General features: G+C 46.1%; 1 protein-coding gene and 1 pseudogene across 1 annotated transcript; one reads left to right on the forward strand and one right to left on the reverse strand.

Annotated features, from left to right (window-relative positions):
• Positions 1–986: 986 nt before the first annotated feature.
• On the reverse strand, positions 987–2,019 carry LOC133088779 (large ribosomal subunit protein eL6-like; annotated as a pseudogene).
• Positions 2,020–6,850: 4,831 nt separating this feature from the next.
• On the forward strand, positions 6,851–23,440 carry SYNC (syncoilin, intermediate filament protein). The gene is made up of 4 exons (XM_061184536.1): positions 6,851–6,993; positions 12,098–13,241; positions 20,895–21,019; positions 22,624–23,440. The coding sequence occupies exons 1-4, from the start codon at positions 6,941–6,943 to the stop codon at positions 22,697–22,699; spliced, it is 1,398 nt and encodes a 465-aa protein (XP_061040519.1). The 5' UTR covers positions 6,851–6,940; the 3' UTR covers positions 22,700–23,440.
• Positions 23,441–23,985: the final 545 nt, after the last annotated feature.

Genomic DNA, 23,985 nt, shown 5'->3' on the forward strand with positions numbered 1-23,985 from the left:
CTTACCCCTATCTTGCCCCTTCCCCATTCTCTCTTCCCACTGGTAACTACTAGTTTGTTCTCTATATCTGTGAGTTTGTTTCATTTTTGTTATATTCACTAGTTTGTTTTAATTTTTAGATTCCACATATAAGTGATATCATATAGTATTTGTCCTTATCTGTCTGACTTATTTCACTTAGCATAATACCCTCCAAGTCCATCCATGTTGCAAAGGGCAGAATTTAATTCCTTTTTATGGCTGAGTAATATTCTATTACATATATACACCACATCATCTCTACCCATTCATCTGGTGATTCCATATCTTGGCGATCATAAATAATGCTGCTATGAACATTGGGGTGCATGTATCTTTTTTTTTTTTTTTGGATATATAACCAGGAGTGGAATTGCTGGGTCATATGGTAGTTGTATTTTTAGTTCTTTGAGACACCTCCATACCATTTTTCACAGTGGCTGCACCAATTTACATTCCCACCCACAGTGTACGAGGGTTCCCTTCTTTTTTTTTTTTTTAATACATGTTACATTTTATTTTATTTAATTTATTAATTTTTTGGGCTGCGTTGGGTCTTAGTTGTGGCGCATGGGCTCTTCGTTGCAGCACGTGGGCTTTTCTGTAGTTGTGGTGCACGGGCTTAGTTGCTCCACGGCACGTGGGATCTTAGTTCCCCGACCAGGGATTGAACCCGTGTCCCCTGCTTTGGAAGGCGGATTCTTAACCATTGGACCACCAGGGAAGTCCCCTTCTTTTTTATTTTATTTAATTAATTAATTAATTTTTTATTTTTTGGCCACGCCAAGTGGCTTGTGGGATCCTAGTTCCCCAGGCCCTCAGCAGTGAAAGCGCAGAGTCCTAACCACTGGACTGCCAGGGAATTCCCTGAGGGTTCCCTTCTTTCTACATCCACCAATATTTGTTACTTGTGGTCTTTTTTTTTTTTTAAATGGACCAGTTATTTAATTAGGCTCTTTATAAGATGTTTAGAACACTATGTTGTGAGGATAAATTCCATTTGTGAGAGCAAACACAGAGCAGAGGTACCCCTGGAGCTGAGGAACAGCTTTGATTCTTTGCAGAATTTGTGAGTCCACAGCTTTCTGATCAACCTTGCACTGGTCTGTAATCTCGTATTTCTCTCTCTCTGTGTTGAAGATCTCTCCTTCTGGTGCCTGGGCTTACGCAGCTTCTTTTTTTCGGCAGCAGCACACGTTTGCAGGATCTTAGTTCCCTGACCAGGGATCAAACCCGTGCCCGCTGCAGTGGAGGCACAGAGTCCTAACCACTGGACAGCCAGGGAAGTCCCCCTTCTTCTTCTTTTTTTAAAAACATTTATTTATTTATGGCTGCGCCAGGTTTTAGTTGCGGCACTTGGGATCTTTAGTTGCGGCATGCATGCGGGATCTAGTTCCCCGACCAGGGATCAAACCCGAGCCCCCTGCACTGGGAGCGTGGAGTTTTACCCAGTGGACAACAGGGAAGTCCCCTCCTTCTTCTTCTTGAAGTAAGCATCAGTGCGATGTTCTGGGATTTTCACACCACTGGTATCAATTTTGGTGGAGGTGGCAATGACAAACTTCTGGTGTTCCTCTACACAGAGGAACTCGACTGAGGGACAGAGGCCCAGTCACAAGTAGCAAGCTCACCTTGCTTCAGGGAAATGAACCTCTTGCCTCTGTGGCGCTCAGTGAGGATGATCAGAATGGGCCCAGGAGTGATGCTAGCGCATAGTTTTCTCATGTGCTTACTGAAGAGTTTTTTTGCCGTGACTCAACAGGTTTCCAGGCACATCTTCGATAGGATAATACCCAGGTATTTTGCGAAGTTTAACCACTCCAGTACCACCATTCTCGTCACCACCAACTGGTTTTGTGACAGTAGCAAGAACCGTCACCTTCTTTTTCTTTTCAGCCTTGGATTTAGCTGCTGAATACTTCCTCTTGTACAAGGCCTTTTTGGAATACATAGCCGATTGGCAATATCTGGCAATTCCTCTGATCAGGACAGTGTTTTGGCTGCAGTGGGGCTTCCCCTTCTTAACCTTCTTAAGCTTTTTAACTTTGCCACCAGCATCAGCCTTCTTGGCTTCAGGTTTTTTCTCCTTAGTATCTGGCTTCTCAGCTTTTTTATCTGCTATCTTGCAAGATGGGAAAGAGCTACTTGTGGTCTTTTTGATGATAGCCATTCTGACAGGTGTGAAGTGATATCTCATTGTGGTTTTAATTTGCACTTCTCTGATGATTAATGATGTTTAGCATCTTTTCATGTGCCTGTTGGACATCTGTATGTCTTCCCTGGAAAAATGTCTATTTAGGTCTTCTGCCCATTTTTAAAATCATGTTGTTTTTTTGATGTTGAGTTGTATGAGCTGTTTATATATTTTGGATATTGACTCCTTATTGGTCATATCATTAGCAAATATTTTCTCCAATTCAGCTGGTTGTCTTTCTGTTTTGTTGATAGTTTCCTTTGCTGTGCAAAAGCTTTGAAGTCTAACTAGGTCCCATTTGTTTATTTTTGTTTTTATTTCCTTTACTTTAGAAGACAGATCCAAGAAAATATTGCTATGATTTATGTCAAATAGTGTTCTGTCTATGTTTTCCTCTAGGAGTTTTATGACCTCCAGTCTTACATTTAGGTCTTTAATCCATTTTGAGTTTTTTTTTTTTTTTTGGGGGCTGCGTCGGGTCTTAGTTGCAGCACAAGGGATCTTTGTTGAGGCACGTGGGATCTTTCGTTGTGGTGCGCGGGCTTCTCTCTAGCTGTGCTGTGGGGGCTCCAGAGCGCGTGGGCTCTGTAGTTTGCAGCACACAGGCTTAGTTGCCCCTCAGCATGTGGGATCTTAGTTCCCTGACCAGGGATCGAACCCGTGTCCCCTGCATTGGAAGGCAGATTCTTTACCACTGGACCACCAGGCAAGTCCCAATTTTGAGTTTATTTTTGTATATGGTATGAGAAAATGTTCTAATTTCATTCTTTTTTTTTTTATAAATTTATTTATTTATTTTTGGCTGCGCTGGGTCTTCATTGCTGTGTGCGGGCTTTTCTCTAGTTGCGGTGAGCGGGAGCTACTCTTTGTTGTGGTGCGTGGGCTTCTCATTGTGGTGGCTTCTCTTATTGAGGAGCACAGGCTCTAGGAGCATGGGCTCAGTAGTTGTGGCTCGCAGGCTCTAGAGTGCAGGCTCAGTAGTTGTGGCACACGGGCTTAGCTGCTCCATGGCATGTGGGATCTTCCTGGACCAGGGCTCGAACCCGTGTCCCCTGCATTGGCAGGCGGATTCTCAACCACTGTGCCACCAGCGAAGCCCTAATTTCATTCTTTTACATGTAGCTGTCCAGTTTTCCCAGCACTACTTATTGAAGAGATTGTCTTTTCTCCATTGTATATTCTTGCCTTCTTTGTCATAAATTAATTGACCATAAGCATGTGGGTTTATTTCTGGGCTCTCTATTCTGTTCCATTGATCTGTCTGTTTTTATGCCAATACCATGCTGTTTTGATTACCGTAGCTTTGTAGTAGTTCACAACATTTTCTGATTCTGGTTTTGGGTGGTGATTTAGAAAGAGGGTCTCCCCAAATTCTCTGCCAAAGACTCATCTTCCTTAAGTTTAGTTCTTACCTTATTGGTCTCAGCAGGAAACAGGGGAGAACACTCAAAGCATTTGCCAGAAGAGGGTTTAATGAAGGAACTATTTACAGAGGTGTTGGCAGGAATGGTGAAGCACCCTGGGGCTCACAACAGTGGGGTAGAGTCACTAGTCCCAGGGCCTGAAGGGGCAAGGGAGGGAGCCTTGTTAACATACCTGGCAGGAGTCGTGCCCTGGGGTTGCAGGCCACCCAACGGGAGCTGTGCCTTTCAGTGGAGGAACATAGTAACTGCCAAAATCACAGTATTATAAATATTCTGATCTCACTCTCCTCCTTCCCTCTGATCTCCTGGCAATGTCTCCTACTGGCCAAACTTTACCTGAAACCGTAAGGCAAGGGGGCCCAGGTGAGACTGTCAGTGGTAGTCAGCCCCAGGACACAGGGCAGGGCAGAGAAGCACAGAGAATGAAGGGTAGGCAAAGAGTAGCCAGCCCAGGGGCTTCTCTCTTCGTGGACTCAGCTTTGTGGAGGGGCTGAGAGACAGAGTGGCTGTGCTTGTCTCTCCAAGCAGTCTGTGCCTGACGCCGGAACGCCCTTTCTCCTCTTCCAGGCCCAAGTTACTTCATCTGTGAGGTTGTCCCCAGTCCTGGAGTTAATCTCTCCCATCCTTGGCTTCCTTGGTTCTCAGTGCCTAGCCCATCACTCAGCTCAGTGATTTAGCATTATTCTCTGCAGGGGTTTGTAGCCCCAGGGGACAGTTCTAGCATCCTCTACACTGTGAGCTCTTTGCAGACAGGGCCCTGGGCCAAAGAAGGCCATTTGCTCTGACACAGGACCCAGCACAGGCCAAGTGCCCATGTTTGCCAAGTGAACGGAGTCCTGTGGCCTCACCCACCTCCCTCTGCCTTGGTGTACACAGCCTGGGCACATGTGTATGTCTGTTTCCCTGAGTACAAAGGCGTTCCTTGGTGGCGAGTGGCCCAGGCCAGGCACACAGCAGGCATCAAATGTTGCCTGAATTGGCCTAGGGAGGACCATCCTCCTTTCCTTCATTCATTCAACAACTTTTTGAGATCCTACTATATGCCAGGCCCTGTGCTGGGCCCTGGGGACACAGAAGTGAACAAGACACACAAAGTCTCTGCCTTCATGGGGTTTCCATTCTAGTGGGGGAAGCAGAAAAGGAAGGAATGGAAAATGAACAATATTATTAAAGATTGCAGTAAGTGCTGTACAGAAAATAAACAAGGTAAAAGGGGACAAACAGTAAAAGGATGGATATTTATGTGGGAGAGGAGCACATCAGGGAAGGTCTTTCTGAGGAGATCACATGTAAGCTGAGACCTGAAGAAGAGAGGACATGAAGAGCTGGAAGGGTGTTCTAGGGAGAGGGAACAGCAAAAACAAAGGACCGGAGGTGCTTCTGGGACCCCAGGGGAATCAGTGTTTCAGCCTAATGAAGGGCTTAGGGGGAGTTTAAGAGCGGTTAAGGAATCAGTCTTGGGGGCAGCCCGGGGCCAGGTCCTGGGCTGAGGATTGGAGGGGAAGGGACAGCCCTTCTTAATGCCACCCTTGCTGCCTGTTGCCTAGCACCACAGCAAATAGTGCTGCTGGCAGGCCCTGCCCTTGCTCCCTCGGCTCCCCTCTGACTGGCAATGGCTGTCAAATGACCAGCCCCAGAGGCTTTGCCAACCTCCTCCCCTAGAATATTTTAGAGGTAAGTCAGAAAATGACCAGCAGCCTCCAAAACCCGACTTTTTCTCGTGCATACCTTACAAGGGTATATTTGGCTGCCCTGGGTGTTAATCTCCCACCCCCTTGCACTACACAGAGAGATATAAATATACGCCAAAGGCAGCACACTCAGAAACTTGGATTAAGGACCACATACTCGGGCCCCAGTGACACACAGAAGACACTCCACACAGCTGCTTGTGAGCCCTCCCTCCCACACACTTCAGTCCCCAGTCTCCGGCAGGTACACAATCACGCACACAGCTATACACACGCCCCACAACACAGTCACAACAGCCGGCCACACAGACACTCCACCACCAGCACAATCACCACACACACAATCACTCCCCCATGATTATACAGTCACATATCCGCATGGGGTACATCCACATGGACAGGTACCCCACGGTCATCACAGAGTCACACGTGGACACACAATCCTACAACCTCCCCCTCCACAGAGCACACACACAACCACGTGGTGTTCACACAGCTGGCAGCGGGCACACAGATCACAACGCACAGCCCACAAGCATTCTGCACGGCCGCCCCCCCGGCCCCCCCACCCCCACCCCCCGCTCAAGGCCTCTCTGATTAAACACATCCAGCCCCTCGGCTGGTTACAGTGAACAGCATTCTTCTGCGATTGAGTCAAAGACCTCCCCAGACAGAGTGGCTAAGTGGAAAAAAGGCATCAGAAGGGAGAATGCCCGAGGCCCAGGTCTGGGAAGGGGCCTGGCAGCTTCTCGCTTAGGGAGACAGCCTTCCCAGACAGTGTTGAGTTCGATCCTGATACTGGTGGCCTAAGGACCTGGGGGAAGGGGCATGCCTTGGAGTGGGCAGAAGCAGGGCGGGTTGGGGGTGACAGGTGGAGCAAGCGGAGAGACCCCTGGAAACCTCGCAGCATGAGGGCGGAAAGCGGTGTTAAATATGGACTGAACCTTAGAGGCTTAAACCCTCCCACGCAGTCCTCCCACCGCCCTTCCCCAGGCTCCGGACTGTCCCCAAACGTACCGGGTGTAGTGTTACCCCTCCTCCGCCAGCCCTTGGCGACAGCTGCGGGGCACAGCGCTCAGGCGAGGGGGCATCGCAGGGCGCTGGGCGGCGGCTGACACCCCCGAATTCCTGCAGGCGGCGGGGAGGGTGCGGGGTCCCTCGAGGTCCCCAACCCCACACCCTGCCCCCCTCCCGGGCCGGTCGGGCAGGGCAAGCGCTCTCCTGAGGCTGCGGAGCCACCTTCCTCCACTGCCCCCCCGCCGCGCCCAAACTGGGACCCTCGGAAGGGAAGGGTGGAGAGAAAGAAGGTTCGAGAAGACCTCAGAGGGGCTGGTTTTGGAGACGCCGACCCCCCCCCCATACCTCCCCCCATACCTCCCCCCACACCTCCCCCCACACCCTCCGCTGGTCGCGGGAGGGGCGGCATCTCTCCGCCCCCGGGCCGTGCGGCCCGCTCCCTCCGCCCGCGGCGGGAGCCTGGGCCAAGTGGGCGCGCCCGGCCGGGGGCCGGCGGGATCCGGTGTCGGCTGCAGCTGGCAGTGCGGCGGACGGGCGCGGGCGACCCGGGGGGCCAGCTATTAATACCGCGGCCGCCCAGCCCGGGTCGCGCAGCCATGGCCAGCCCGGAGCCCCGGCGCGGCGGGGAGGGCGCCGCCCAGGCCGCGAGGTAGGAAAGGACCGTCCCGGGCCCGCATCGCCGCCCCTGGGGAAGGGGTGCTGGATGGATCCCCACCCCCCGCGAGCGCCTTTCGCCGGGCGGGGGCGGGGGTCCAGCCTGGGTGGGGCACGGGGCGGAGCCACCCGCGAAGGGAGATGGGGGCGTCTGGCCCCGGCCCGGCACCTCCGGTTGTCTGGGACTTTTTATAATTACCCCTCCCCCTCCCACGGGCGGTGTGAGGATTAACGGCTTCACACTAGCGGGCACCAACCGTCAGATGCCATTCGGCCCCCAGTGGCCAAAGACGCTACCCGTTTTCTTTCGTTGCTCACCCCCAATGCAGCTGGAGATGGAGGCCTCCAGTTGCTGAATTTGCCGTGTGGAAGAGTCTTGGTGCAAGGTTGGGCGGCTGCCAGCTTGGAGTTGAGAGTCTGTTCAAGCAGCTGGTTCTCTCTGGTCTGGGGCCTGGGGTGGTGTTGGGCGGGGCGGGGGTGGGGGAGAGTCTACTGTCCCAGACCAGCAAGAGGGCCTTGGGTGGCAGGGGCCCTGGAGGGGAGGCCCTCTCCATCATCCAACGGTCAGCTCCGCCACTGGTTAGCGGGGAAGGGACCTGTGGCTGAAGGATTTGGGGCGAGTAGGGAGCATTTCTGCCCCAGGTCAGCCTGTAGCCCTGGACTTCCTCTTGTACCAAGAGGTAGAGGTGCAAACACACACACCTGACACCCCTCCCCTGTCACCAAGGGCACAAAGCTGAGCCTAGTTTTACATGTGCACTCACCTGTACATACCTAGGGGTACACACAGAGTCAGTCACACACCAACTCATGCCTGCACAGTGTCACAAACACTCCCAGTCACATCCCTGATGGGTTGGGAGCTGCTGGAATCCTCTAGGGACAGGGACAAAGTGGCAGAGAGGGAGGCTGCTTGGAGCCCAAGGAAACCTGAGGTCAGGGGCCCCAGTTAAGCTGGCCCCTTTGCCCCTAGACCTCCCATAATCTACTTTTCCCCAGCTCCTTAGAGAGAGACAGCGGTGTGAGGGCAGCACCTAGCAGAGGCATTGTCGATGGGGTGACTGAGTGGTGTGTGGTAACAGCACTGCCTGCAAGTCAGGAGACCTGGAATCTACTTCCAGCTTTGCCGCTCGACCTTGGGCAAGTTTCCTCCCTGGAGCTCAGTTGGTTGCTGCCTGCCTACCTTCTACAGAGCCCCACCCTGGGATACAGAGAGAGTAACTGTAGTTGTTGTTAGGAAATGGACTATCCGGGGCAACAGATACATGCTCTTCTGTAACACAAAGCACTTAGTTCAAAGATGAGCTGCCTACAAAGTGCCTTGAGAACACAAGAATGGGAGTTGTCTGGGAAATGCTTAACAGAGGAGGTGGAGTTTGAGCAGGGTTTGAAGGATGAGTAGAAATTTGTTAGGTAAATAGGTATAAATATATTTTGAATGCTAGGGCCGAGCTCTATTATACCTGCCGTAGTTGTTTTACCTCTTTCAGATCTTATGCCTGTTCTAAGACGAGAGTGGTAAAAAGGAGCTCCGGCTCTGGAGCCAGACCGCCGGCCTTTGCCAGGCTCCACCACGTACGAGTTGTAGAACTTTGAGTGAGTTCTTTACTCTGTGCTTTGGTTTCCTAATCTATAAAATGGGGATAATGGATGAGCATCAGATAAATGAGTATTTATGGGAAACGCTTAGAATACTTCCTTGAACACAATTACATTATTCCAGGGTGGAGGACTCAGCTGGAGCATGATGTGAGGGCCGTCTGCTGGCAAAGCAGGGACTCTGTTGAGGATCCGGGTGGGTCTGGCTAGCTGAGCAGGTGCATCCTTCCTGGCACTAGGAACTCTACTTTTCCAGGTAGTGTAGGACTGTTCTCTAGTCAGGTGGTATACAATGAATTGTATTTTCTCAGCTGGACCCTTTAGACATTGTGGGGTAGGAGTAGGAGGTATAAAAGTTAACGCATGTTACGGGTTGTCAAGCATTGGGTGGGCTATGGGGAGTAATGTGAGATGAGGCTGAAGAGGTATGTTGAGGTCACATCTTTAAGGGCCTTAAATCTACGCTAAGCAGTTGGCTATATATGGTGAAGTGGAGCAAGATGGTTTGCTTTATATTATAGCAAGCTGCAGCACTGTCAAGAATAGACTGGGATGAGAAGGAAGAAGGCTTATGGGAAGGCTGGTACGAAAGTGCGGGTGAGAGATGATGACTCGGACGAGGGTCCTGGCAGTGGGGTGAAGAGGGAGATTGAGACTGGAGACTTTCTGAGATAGAAACGTCAGTTCTTAGTGAGTTGGCTGTTTAAAGACCATTTGTCTATCGACAGAGGGATGGATAAAGAAGATGTGGTACATATATATAATGGAATATTACTCAGCCATAAAAAAGAATGAAATAATGCCATTTGCAGCAATATGGATGGACCTAGAGATTGTCATACTGAGTGAAGTAAGTCAGACAGAGAAAGACAAATATCATATAATATCACTTATATGTGGAATCTAAAAAAAAAAAAAAGGTACAGGGACTTCCCTGGTGGTCCAGTGGGTAAGACTCCATGCTCCCAATGCAGGGGACCTGGGTTTGATCCCTGGTCAGGGAACTAGATCCCACATGCATGCTGCAACTAAGAAATCTGCATGCCGCAACTAAAGATCCCACATTGCCGCAGCTAAGACCCAGCACAGCCAAAATAAATAATAAAAATAAATAAGAAATAAATAAATATTTTTAAAAATGGTACAAATGAACTTATTTACAAAACAGAAATAGAGTCACAGATGTAAAACACAAACTTATGGTTACCAGCGGGGAAAGGGGAGGAAGAGATAAATTGGGAGATTGGGATTGACATATACACAGTACTATATATACAGTAGATAACTAATAAGGACCTACTGCACAGCACAGGGAACTCTACTCAATACTCTGTAATGACCTATACGGGAAAAGAATCTAAAAAATTAGAGTGGATATATGTATATGTATAACTGATTCACTTTGCTGTACAGCAGAAACTAACACAACATTGTAAATCAACTGTACTCCAATTAAAAAACTAAAAAAAGACTGCTTGTCTCATCAGCTGGATGTATGGTGTTATATTTCTCTGAGCTGGAAAATACAGGTGTAACAAGCTCAGGGAGAAGGATAATTTGGTGGCAGTTGAGTTTGAGGTGCCAAGTTACATCAGATGAAGATATCTAAAAAAGCACTCCAGGGCTTCCCTGGTGGCGCAGTGGTTAAGAATCTGCCTGCCGATGCAGGGGACACGGGTTCGAGCCCTGGTCCGGGAAGATCCCACATGCCGCAGAGCAGCTAAGCCTGTGTGCCACAACTACTGAGCCTGCGCTCTAGAGCCTGCGAGCCACAACTACTGAAGCCCGCACACCTAAAGCCCGTGCTCTGCAACAAGAGAAGCCACCGCAATGAGAAGAAGCCCATGCACTGCAGCGAAGAGTAGCCCACACTCGCCGCAACTAGAGAAAGCCCGTGCCCAGCAACAAAGACCCAACTCAGCCAAAAATAAATAAATAAATGCATTTATAAAAAACAAAAAAAGCACTCCATCTCTGGTAAAGTGAAGTGAATGGACTAGGTGATTGTTGAGTTGTCATTAAGTTTTAGATTTTGGTGCAGGTGCAGGGGTTGAATGAGGCCAGTGATGTCTGGGGCCTGGTGAAGCCACACTTTTGTGGTTTCCAGAGGGCCATCAGGAGATACAAAAGGGAAGCCAGGGATTCCTGGGGTGTAGAGAGGAGGACTGAGAACACGATTTAGAATAAAAATAATCTTTATTGGGAACTTGGAGCTAAGAAATAGAGCTGAAAACCTGGACACAAGTAATCCTTTTCAAGACAAATCAAATTCTTTGTTTCATATGTGAGGCTTTTCATTTATACTTTATATCTTAAATAAGAAAAGTTTATTGAAAGCTACGCTCAAATTTAGTCTGTTTTATAAGTGGTGCACTCTGAGTATCTGAGTTTCCTTGAGCAAATTACTTAATCTCTTTAACCTCCATTTCCTGATCTGTAAAATGGGAATAATAAATGTAACCACCTCATAGAATTGTTATGAGGATTAAATGAATTGATATATGTAAAACATTTAGAACAGGGCCTGGTATATATAAGACATTTAAAAGTGTAGTTTATTATTATTTCCATGGTATTTTATATTTTCAAAGAATTGCTCAGATATCCAAGGTAGGTAAGATGCATTTGAAACAGGAAAGACCAAAGCCACTTGAGGGCCAAAGCAGCAGGAGAGCATTCCTCAACAGGAACTGAGTAAGCTAGCAGGCAATGGGCAGCTGGGTTAAGGGGCTCATATGTTAGAATCACAGAATCTGAATTCAAGAGCATTGACAGGCTAGAAGGTTGGGCCAATTCTAACAAGATGAAGTTTTATAGGAACAAGAGATGTGGTTTAAAAGCACTTGGTGTGAAAAAGTCTTCAGGATTTTAGTCAAACTCAGCATTTATCAAGAATATGATGGAGCTGCCCTATATGCTAAGGGCGTCTTGACTGCAACAATAGGAGTATAGTGTCCAGAGAATCACTGCTCAGAGTACACCTGGGTATTGCTTCCTATACCCATCCCCAAGGGATAGCGAGCCTGTCAACTTGGAGCTTGTCAGAAAGAAGTGACCCAAATGAGGAGGGTACTGGAAACCTTGGCATGCATGGAATCATTGAAGGATAAATCAGTTCTCTTTAAGTGCTCAAAGAACTTACATGGAAAAGAAGTTAGATTTGTCTGATTCTAGAAAGAAGAATCAAACCCAGGGAAAAACTGCAGGGAAGGTTTTACCTCAACACTAGAATTTTCTTATGACAGTGTAACATACAGTAGCTCAGGTGTGAGTTTCCCGTTCTTGAAGGTATGTAAGCAGAGACTCGACACTGACATCATGGGGATGGTGTCAGATCTAAGCAATGGGCTGTGTCGGGGTGGATCGATGGAGGGAAGGGGCAGACGAGTGCTCTCTGAGATGTGAGAGTTTGATATAAATTAGGCCTGTGTCTTACTGGCTCCAGTCACAAACCATCCCAGGATTGTGGCTGCCCTCTCACCTTGTCGTTTCTCTTGCAGGAACACAAGAGCAGAGGCCACTTCTCTTCAAGAGGAGAACTCTGAATCCCCGTATGAGGTGGGGACCTGGAACCCAGAAGTTACTCTGTCTTTGGAAGGGATCTTGAACTTAGAGGATATCCTCTACCTGGGGGACACAGGTGACTTTGATGTGGCTATGTATGTGGAAGAGACCAAGAAGCCTGAGGAGATGCTGCATATTGAGGAGACCAGGACGCCTGATGAGGTCCTGTATGTGGAGGAGCCAGGAAAGCCAGAGGAGATGCTATATGTGGAAGAGCCCGTGAAGCCGGGAAAGACTACAGGCCCAGAGCAGATGGTTTATGGGGGAGAGAGAGTCCCGAGCGAGGAGAAACCTAACCCCGAGGAGAGCCTCAGAGCTGGGCCGGGTCCCAGCACAGAGGGGAGCCTGAGCACAGAGGACCTGGAGTTGCTGGAGGGGCGTTTCCAGCAGTGTGTCCAAGCCGTGGCCCAGCTGGAAGAGGAGAGGGATCAGCTCATCCACGAGCTTGTGTTGCTCCGGGAACCAGCCCTGCAGGAGGTGCAACGGGTCCACCAGGACATCCTGGCTGCCTACAAACTGCACGCCCAGGCAGAGCTGGAGAGGGATGGGCTGAGGGAGGAGATCCGGCTGGTCAAGCAGAAGCTGTTCAAGGTGACGAAGGAATGTGTGTCCTACCAATATCAGCTGGAGTGCCGCCGGCAGGACGTGGCCCAGTTCGCCGAGTTCCGGGAAGTGCTGACCGCCCGGGCGGCCCAGCTCTCGGAGGAATTAGCCCAGCTTCTGGATGCCTATCAGAAGCAGAAGGAGCAGTTACGGCAACAACTAGAAGCACCTCCAAGCCAGAGGGACGGGCACTTCCTCCAGGAGAGTCGGCAGCTCTCTGCCCAGTTCGAGAGCCTCATGGCAGAGAGCCGCCAGGGCCTGGAGCAGGAGTATGAGCCTCAGCTGCTGCGGCTCCTAGAGAGGAAAGAAGCTGCGGCCGAAGCTCTGCAGAAAACCCAGGCCGAGATCCAGGAGATGAAGGAGGCTCTGCGACCACTGCAGGCAGAGGCCCTTCAGCTCCACCTGCAAAACAGGAATCTGGAGGACCAGACCACCCTTGTGAGGCAAAAACGAGACGAGGAGGTGCAGCAGTACAGGGTAGGCCCACGTGGCATGAAAGGAAGTACAGTCTTTTAGCCTGGGGAGGAAAAGGGGATTGGGGCCAAATGTCTTTGGGCTGAAAGATACTAGCATATGTAGGAAGAACAGTTTGTTCCTTGGGCCATTCACTCACTTCTTTATGCCATTTTCCATTTCATTCATTCAGGCCTGTGCTAGGGCTGAAAGTTATCTTGCACTCTTAATTTACACAGCACTTTTACACCAATTATCTCACTTGATCTTCATTAATCCTCCAAGTCAACTATTATCATTTTTCTTAGATGAGGAAACTGAGGCCCAGTGAGTTGGAGTAATTTGAACTCTAGTCTGACCACCCCCAAATATTTCAGTGCTCTTTCCACGGCACAATTTTCCAATTCGAAGTGAATCACACTTGGGTTTATATAGAGCAGGAGGGAATGAGGCTAGGTAGAATTCATTCTCTCCCCTCCCCCATATTCACCCTCAAGTCCCACCTATCTGATCTCTGCGTTGAAGTTTTTCCAGTCTTAAAAAACTGGGATGAAATCTATAAATCTCAATTCCTCGTTTTCCTTTTTTGTGCATTTGTCACCATTTCACTTGTATTCAAGCTATTTCTGATTGTGAGCCAGTTCTAATCCCTTTTAGAACAGAGTGGGAGACGAACACTAAGTGCATAAACAAGTCTCTCTCCCCCACAGACTGTGAGCTTTTGGAAGGTAGGGCGTATGTTTCACTTATCTCTGCCACCAGGCTCCGAGTTAAGCCTGCATCAGTTAGGCACTGACTTAAGAGCTGCTGGGTACCGTGAGAAGACCACAGTGTGGTGCTTTCCAGAGCAGTACTTTTGTCTTTTGGAACACCCCTTTTTTGGATGAACTTAATCTTATGCCCTGCCAGAGATTTTGATGTATCCTTAAGGGAACATGTCCTCTGTTGAAAATGGCTGCATTCACTTCACTGAAGATTTTGTCAAGCTTTCTGTGGCTTGTATTATGAAAACGGTGGGGTTTTTTGGTCATAATATTGAATGTTTTCAAACTATACATATATGCACTCCCCTCACTCACCCAACACTGCCCCCCGCCTTCACCGCACTGCTTTCTTACTGGGTCACAATCTAGTGAAAGGGCACTAATTATCTTTGCATAAACAAATACTAACCTTAACAGCTTACACTCAATCAAATGTTACATTAATAATTGTAACCCAGGGTAGGAAGTAACATGTGATTTAAGAGAGGTACAAATAAGAATGCTATGGGATAATAGCCATGGATTAAATCAGAGAACCCATAACGGAAGACAATGTTATTTGAGCTAAGTGTTGAAGTATAGGTAAGATCTAGAGCAGTGCTGTCCAACAGAAATATAATGCAAGCCACATATATAATTTGTAATTTTCTAATAACCACATAAAAATAGAAATAGGTGAAGGTAATTTTAATATATTTTATTTAATCTAATAGATCTAAAATATAATTTGTAACTTGGCTGCATGTGAAAGGTGAAAAACTGAGAGGTGAGTTGAACCTGTAAAGGTAAGTCGGGGCAGATCACATTGGATTTTGAAACCCAAACTAGGGAGTTTGGACTTTATTCAGTGGTCAGTTTCATCCATAAAGGTTTTTTGTTTTTTAAGAGCTTCTTTTTATTTTATTTTTTATTATTTATTTATTTATTTATTTATTTTTGGCTGTGCTGGGTCTTCGTTGCTGTGCGTGGGCTTTCTCTAGTTGTGTTGAGCGGGGGCTACTCTTCGTTGCGGTGCACAGGCTTCTCATTGCGGTGGTTTCTCTTGTTGCGGAGCGTGGGCTCTAGGCATGCAGGCTTCAGTAGTTGTGGCGCAAGGGCTTAGTTGCTCCGCGGCATGTGGGATCTTCCCGGACCAGGCCTTGAACCCGTGTCCCCTGCATTGGCAGGTGGATTCTTAACCACTGCGCCACCAGGGAAGTCCCCATAAAGGTATTTAATCAAGGGATTAACATGATCGTTGCTCTCCTTTGAGAAACAGTATTGGTGGCAGTGTGTAAAATGGGCTAGAGACCCAGAGGCAAGGAGACTAATTAGGAAGCTACTATTGGTAAAAGGAAACAATGGTAGCAGGAATAAAAGGAAGGGGAAGGATACAAGAACAAATGTAGAATAAACTTGGCTACAGAACGAGTGGGGCAGAGAGGTGAGAAGTCAAAGAGGATGCTTAGATTTCAGGCAAGACTAACTAGGATGGTGGTGCTCTAAGTAAGGAATTCTCAGGATTAGAATTTTCTGACATAGTACTAGAGTTGTAGAACTTTTTCCCCAGTGATTTTCATCACTGTACTGGATTTGTTTCAGATTTGATGATCTGTGCACCTTTCCAAAGATCATTCTATAGAAAACAATCTTGATGGGTGTCTCCTATCGCCGTACCATAATTAAAGTAGGAATAAAGGTCTGAAGGAGCTAATGCTTCTCTTTTCTTTTTTTAAAAATTTATTTATTTATTTATTTTTGGCCGCGTTGGATCTTCGTTGCTGTGCGCGGGCTTCCTCTAGTTGCGGCGAGCACAGGCTACTCTTCGTTGTGGTGCGCGGGCTTCTCGTTGCAGTGGCTTCTCTTGTTGTGGAGCACGGGCTCTACACGCGTGGGCTTCAGTAGTTGTGGCTCGCGGGCTCTAGAGCGCAGGCTCAGTAGTTGTGGCGCACGGGCTTAGTTGCTCTGTGGCATGTGGGACCTTCCCGGACCAGGGCTCAAACCCGTATCCCCTGCATTGGCAGGCAGATTCTTAACCACTGCACCACCAGGGAAGTTCCAGTTCTTCTTTCTGAAATGGCTTCTTCCTAAACTGTTTGCCAAAGGCCACTTATGGCATCTGATTACTTTTCAAGGGTACACTTCACTCTTATGACTATAAACTTTGCCTCTTTCATCACCATCATCCATTCATTCAACAAATATTTTCTAAGTGCCTATTTTCTATGTGCCAGCCAATGAGCTATGTGCTGGCAAGGGATGAGACGTTGTGGTGTAGGGTGGAGGTGGGGGGCAGTCCCTGTCCTCAAAAAGTTTATAGTCCAATTAAAATATAATAATAATAATAAAATGAACAAAAAATACAAAAAATAAAAATTAAACAGAAAAAGAAAAGAAGAAATAAAAGTTTATAGTCCAGGAAGGATGCCAGATAAAATTTCATAAAATCTAATACACTTGATTGTAAGATGCATCCTGATCCAAGTAAGATGTTAAAGTGTGAGTTTTAGAATCAATGAAATAATTAATATGCTTCAGTGTGATAGACAATGTAATAGTTGTAGGAATAAAGCATTGTACTGAAGCAGGTATAATTACACCTGGGGAAATAAGGGGGAAATTTCATTAGAGGATTAACAATAGCTAGCATGTACGTAAAGTTCTTTACATATAATAATTCATTTAATTCTTACCTCTGAGATAGGTATAACTACTGTCACCATCTGAAAAAACAAGAAAACAGGTGAGTCAGAGAAGTCATCTGTCCAGGGTTACACAGCTAGGAAGTGATGAAGGAAGGATGTAACCCTGTGCTATCTAGTTCAAGTCCACACTCAACTATTACAAGGTGTTTGAGCTGAGCCTTAAAGAATGAATTCACTGTGTAGACAAGGGAAGGGCATTTGAGGCAGAGGGAACAGCTTATATAAAAGCATGAAAACACAGACGTTGTTATGGGAAGTGAGAAGCTCAGTGTGGCTGGATCATAAGGAATGTGAGAAGTAGAGAGATGAGGCTGGAGAGGTAGATTGGGACCAGATTGCAAAGGGCTTTATGTATTCTTTAGGTCAGTGGTTTTCCTAAAAAGGTTTTCTTCAAAGCCACAGACCCTTTCCCCAAAACAATTTTATATGGAATGCCAACATGTAAAACAAGTAAAAGTAGAGCTACTTTCTAACTAAAGAGTGACAAGGTCACTCCAGCATGGCCTCCTCCTGGGGTTTCCTGGAAAACAGTTTGAAGACCATTTAAGAGCCTATCTATTATCTATCTATCTATCTATCTATCTATCTATCTATCTATCATCTACCTATCATCTATCATCTATCTATCATCTATCATTTATCATCTCTCTATCTATCATCTACCTTTCATCTATCATCTATCTACCATTTATCTATCATCTATCATCTATCATCTGTCAATCATCTATCTATCTATCATCTATCTCTACTTTTATATCTATCTATATGAAGGCAATAAAGCAATTAAGAGTATGAGCTCTAAGCCAGTGGCAAATCCTGGCTCTACCACTTACTAACTGGGAAACTTTGGACAAATGACTTAACCTCTGTGGTTCAGCTGCCTCACATGTAAAATGGGATTAATCAGGCCGTTGCAAGGAATGAACTAGTCAATATCTGTAAAGTGCTGCTTATGGTGCCTGCCACGTAGTTACGTACTCTAAGTGGCAGTGTGGAGGGTAGATTGAAAGAGCCTGGAAACACCACTTAGAGGAGAGATGAGAGATGTGAGGTTAAATGGGTAGAATTTGGTGACTGGTTGCAGTGGGCAGGGTGAGGAATTTGCTGAGAATGATCTCAAAGTTTTTAGCTTGAAATTGGTAGACTTCTAATGCCGAAAGATGGAATATGCTTACTATCTGCATGCTTCACCTCAATAAGCATTATGTGTAGGGTGCCGGACATACTAAGAACCAGGAACCTACAATCTGGTTGGGAGTTAGACATGAATTAAAAAAAAAATTGCAATATAAGGGAACAGATGCTATCTAGGTGACAGAAATGGCAGGAGTAAAGGCACAGCAATCTGACTTGGTCAGACTAGAGCAGCACTCTCCAAGAGAAGTATCATGCAAGCCACAGATGTCATTTAAAAATTTCTAGGGGAACTTCCCTAGTGGTCCGGTGGTTAAGCCTGCGTTTCCAATGCAGGGGGTGTGGGTTCAATCTCTGGTTGAGGAACTAAGATCCCACATGCCACACAGCGTGGCCAAAAAAAGAAAAAAAATTCTAGTAGCCACATTAAAAAGAATGTAAGAAACAGGTGAAATTAATACATTTAACCCAGCATAGCAAAAATATTACCACTATAACGTGTAATCAACATTAAAATTTTATATATATATAATATATATATTTGGTGTCAAGTCTTAGAAATCTGCTGTGTATGTTACACTCACAGCACATCACAGCTCAGACTAGCCATATTTCAAGTACTCAATAGCCACATGTGGCTAGTGACTTCCATACTGGACAGTGCAGACTAGAGGAATAGTGGAGGTTCTAGTTAGAGGTAAGGGTCCAACTAGCAGGAGTCTGAATGCCAGACTAAAGAAAATGGAAAGCCTATGAAAGATTGAGATGATAAAGCAGGTTAGTTTTTTTTTTTTTTTAAGGTATAAGTACTTTTTTTTTTTTTTAATTTTTATTTATTTATTTATGGCTGTGTTGGGTCTTCGTTTCTGTGCGAGGGCTTCCTCTAGTTGTGGCAAGCGGGGGCCACTCTTCATCGCCGTGTGCGGGCCTCTCATTATCGCGGCCTCTCTTGTTGCGGAGCACAGGCTCCAGACGCGCAGGCTCAGTAATTGTGGCTCACGGGCCTAGTTGCTCCGCGGCATGTGGGATCTTCCCAGACCAGGGCTCGAACCCGTGTCCCCTCCACTGGCAGGCAGATTCTCAACCACTGCGCCACCAGGGAAGCCCTTGTTGTTGTTTTTTTTAGGGTTTTTTTGGCCACGCCGTGCGGCATGTGGGATCTTAGTTCCCCGACCAGGGATCGAACTTGTGCCCCCTGCAGTGGAAGCGTGGAGTCTTAACCCCTGGACCACCAGGGAAGCCCAAATAAAGCAGTTTTTTAAAAATTAACCCAGTGGTGCTACACAGGATTAAGAATGGAGATTGTCCTTAATTTCTGTCACTGTACAATACTTCCCTCATTCTGTGACATTTTCTGCCTGTCAAGAGCTTATCAGTGATGGTGCAGACAGCCTTCACAAGCAGGTCTTTTGCATATCCAGCAAACAACAGGTTTGTTAGATGGTGAGGCTTGGGAAACTGGGGCACAGAGGTATGCAGATGCTTTCCTTTAGATAACATGCTCTTAGATAGTAAGGCCACATCTCTGTGTGGTATCAAAGCATGGCTAGGCACTAAAAAAAAGACTTTTGACAATGTTGATGAAAGTTGAGATTCAGCCAGAGTATCAAAACACTGCAGACTGACATGCCACAAGTATATCAAGGATGACTCAGTGAACAAATTATTTAGATCCTTCTAATGACAGTATGCACCTAAACTGGATTCCTATTTTATCATTCTTCAAAATCTGAGGTAAAGTCATTGCTCCTTAAAAATGTGCCTTCCAATTTCAGTGCTCCCTTCCCTTCCCAGCTCACCCATGCTTCCTGAGGATCCATGTCAGCTAGCAACCAAGGCACAGACTGATTTGCTGACATCTTCATTCCTCAGGCATTAATCCTAGGCAGAGACAATTTACAGAATGCATCCTGCCTGGTTTTGGCAGAATGGGAAATAGTTATCTGAAGACCCCTGAGGGCCTCCAGGGCATAGCACGTTCACCTTCCAACTTAGCACTTTAGAACGAATTGTTCTGATGTAATAAGCAAAGGATATAGGAAATATAACAACTCTGATACCCTCACTAATAAAGCATCTATTTGCATGCCATGTTGTGGTAAGTACTAAGTAAAGGTATCTCTGACTTCAAGGAGCTTCAAATATAATATTCAAGAATAATTGCTTACACAAAGACTTGGTTTCTTTCAACTTAAATTGCTGAAGTTGTAGGGTATTATAAAAACTACTGATTATTAATGGAAACAAACTTGTACATAGAGCAAAGGGTCTATAAAATTCTAGACCACCACTAGACAATCAAAATCCTCCCTGACACTTTTTCTTTTTCACTTATTTTTGGCTGCGTTGGGTCTTTGTTGCTGTGCGCGGGCTAGTTGCTCCGTGGCATGTGGGATCTTCCTGGACCAGGGCAGGCGGATTGTGGTGGCTTCTCCGCTAGTTGCGGAGAGTGGGGGCTACTCTTCGTTGCGGTGCACAGGCTTATTGTGGTGGCTTCTCTTGTTGCGGAGCATGGACTCTAGGCACGCGGGCTCAGTAGTTGTGGCACACGGGCTCAGTAGTTGTGGCACACGGGCTCAGTAGTTGTGGCACACGGGCTCAGTAGTTGTGGCACACAGGCTCAGTAGTTGTGGCACACGGGCTCAGTAGTTGTGGCACACGGGCTCAGTAGTTGTGGCACACGGGCTCAGTAGTTGTGGCTCGCGGGCTCCAGAGCGCAGGCTCAGTAGTTGTGGCGCACGGGTTTAGTTGCTCCGTGGCATGTGGGATCTTCCTGGACCAGGGCAGGCGGATTCTCAACCACTGCGCCACCAAGGAAGCCCCCGACACTTCTTAAAATTGGGAACCAAAAAAGTCCCTCAGAATCTGTCCACCCTTTGCAGGATTTTATTAAGATGTAAGCTGTGATTAACAGACAAGACTCCTTTCAGAACAGTACCACTGTCAAAAACAGTATCACTGTCAAAACACAAATTCTGTTTCTCAACCTCAACACTGCTATGGAGATTAAACGATGTGTAAGGAAATACACTATTATGGACAATGTCAGGTTTTTATTGTTCGGCGCATTAGAAATGTTCTTGGCCCTCATGCAGGAACAGCTGGAGGAAATGGAAGAACGACAGAGGCAGCTAAGAAGCGGGGTGCAACTCCAGCAACAGAGGAACAAAGAGATGGAGCAGCTAAGGATCAGCCTTGCTGAAGAGCTCTCAACGTACAAGTCAGTTTTTGCTGCTACCCAAATCTCAACTAACACTGGCTGAGGGAATGTTGGGGAGGGCAGATGTTGCTCAGGGGAAATTTCTCTTGACAGTGAAAAGCAAAAAAAAAAAGGAAATTTTCAAATTGTGCTCATCTGTGAACAGATGGAAAATGGCTCTCTTTTTTTTTAAACGGCTATGCTACCCAAGAGCCTGGAACAGGATAATGCTCCCACTTCTGAGGCAGGTGGAATCCAGACACAGCCTCAAGGTGATCCTTGTAGGTTACAAGAGCGGTGTCTGCATTGTTGCTGCTTTCCTAACAAGACTAGTGCCTTAAAAAAAGATTGTGTGTCTAATGACAAGTCATTCATTTAGGGATAACACATACTTCCAGGTTGCCTGGTTCAAGCATTCAGGCTTCATTTGGAATGTTTCAATTTCTAGTAGGACTTAAAATATGTCCTGATTATCATCAGGAAATCCAGAACAGGATAAAACATCTAGGCTCTGTGCATTCTTACTTTCCTCACCCTACCTGACCCCATCTGCTATTCATAAAGTTTCCTTAGAATAGCAGAGAAGGCAGTTAGAGTACCTAATTCAGACTATGACTAAGGAGGCCAAGAAGGCTAAATTAATCTGTTAACAGTCATTTAAAAAGCTGAAGAGGGTGTTGTTTGTAGACTGAAGGACATGATTATTGCATAATTTGTGAAACAAGCAACACACCTATCCATTAAGTTCTTTACATACCAATATGTCCTCACATTCTTTATAAAGTGGATTCTCTTGGATAAAGAAACTAAGGATTAAAAAAGATCAAGTTGGATACTAGATAAATATCCATAAATTTTTATTAATTTTCTAGTTAATCCTACATTTTGGATACAAATTCACAAATAACTATTATTACTGATGCTTTTCCTAAATTACTAGGATTTTTTTTTCCTTTGGCCACCCTGTGTGGCTTGCAGGAGTTCCCCGATCAGGGACTGAACCCAGGGCCACAGCAGTGAAAGCGCTGACTCCTAACCACTAGACCACCAGGGAACTCCCATACTAGGATTTTCTTTTACCATGTTTCATCCAGGCATAACTGACTACGCTCATTGTTTGGGAGATTACTAGAACCTTGTAACTGAAGAAAATGATCTGCTAAACACCTTTGTGTGGATCAGATGAAAAGTACAACATGGAAAAGACAATGATTAATTCAAAGAATCGAAATTATAGAATTTCAGGCCATGTACTACCTGTGTGTAAAGTTAACGTGGGCAGAAAAAATTTTTAGCTAGCCCCTCCCAAAGTCATCCTTGATTAGATGCAAAACACACTCTAACAATCTCTCCTCAATGTGGCCTGCATTAAGCTTCAGAAATTCATTACTAAAAACTTTATACTGGGAATTCCCTGGTGGTCCAGTGGTTAGGACCCAGCGCTTTCACTGCTGTGGGCACGGGTTCAATCCCTGGCAGGGAACTAAGATCCCGCAAGCCATGCAGCGCACCCCCCCCCCAAAAAAAAAAAAACCACAAACAAAAAAACCCCACAAAAACTTTATACTGTATTATTTCAAGTTGCAGAAAGTTTAAACTTATCCTTTTTTCTCTCAACCTTACAGGGGCTGTTTAGAAACATATGGCCGAATCTGTAACCAAGAAACAACGACAAAAAACTCCTTAGCAAAGGATCACTAAGTACCCTTTGGACATACTTTTTTCTAAACAGAAAAGGGAGTGCCAGGGATTTGGCAAGCAGTTCACTCTGGGAAAGTTGCAAATACTGGCTGACCTGTTTAAAAAGATTCTAGGGCTGGCTGGAGGCAGAATACTATCAGTCAACTCTTAGCTGGATTCTATTTCATAGGCTGCTGGTACTGATCTCAATGCACTGAGGAATGGAAAAATAAAGTCTCCTGTCACCCATCAGCATCCCTCCACACAAAGTAAAGGATGAATGTATGGACACACCTTGCTGTATTGTGAAGAATGTATCTTGCCTTCTGTTGCCCCAAAGCAGAAAGTTTTTCAGGAACACAGGTGGAGTCAAAAAGGCAGCCGATTTTCCTTATATTCAAGTTGACCCCTGAACAACGTGGGGGTTAATCTGCATATAAGTTAGTTGGCCCTTGGTATCCGAGGTTCCTCCACATCCACGGACTCAACCAACCACTGCAGGTATAGTACTGTGGTATTTACTATTGAAAAGTATGTTATAAGTGGACCTGTGCAGTTCAAACCCACGTTGTTCAAGGGTCAACTGTATATGGGTTTAAAATTTGAATTCTTCTGTGCCATGAGTGTTAGACTTTAATTGAATCCCTTTACAAAGTTTACTTTTCTTTAAGTCTGTGCTGATTCACGTAGATTTACTCTTGTGTCATGGTAATTTTCACTATACTCTAAAAGAACTACTGACTTAGAAAAAAGAACCAATCCAGATTTCCCCAAAGATGATTTTGATTTTTCACTTCATGAAAATGATTTTGGGTCAGAGTGATCTACTCAGTTAAATTGGGTGATTGAAGAACTGGGCATTTTACCTGGTTATGGCACTTGGCTTTCAACAGCCTATTTTTCTAACCTCTAAGTACAGGCCCCAGTGAAAAAAATACTGGGGAGATTCAACCTCTCTATGAGAAAAGGTCAAACACCTTTTCCAAATTTAAATTTTGCCTTAAATTCTCTCTGCCACACTGCCTCTGACATTCTTGAAAGTTCATGTAGTTCTCTAGAGATAGACTTCAAAAAGATGTTATTTTATCAAAGACTAATCTGTGCACCTCTGATTCAGTATTTTATGTCTTTCACTTTCCCTGGGAAGGAGTAAAGCTCTTTGCTATACCTCTGGGTCTATTATATTTAATTCTGCTCTTGGTAGTCAAAGACCATAGAAAATAACTGTCATCTGAACAACTCTTCTAGAAGCCAGAGACTGGTGTTTGATGGATATTATATATTAAATAAAACCCATCAGCGTGGCG

This window comes from Eubalaena glacialis, chromosome 3 (genome assembly GCF_028564815.1).
Source record: "Eubalaena glacialis isolate mEubGla1 chromosome 3, mEubGla1.1.hap2.+ XY, whole genome shotgun sequence".
NCBI lineage: Eukaryota > Metazoa > Chordata > Mammalia > Artiodactyla > Balaenidae > Eubalaena > Eubalaena glacialis.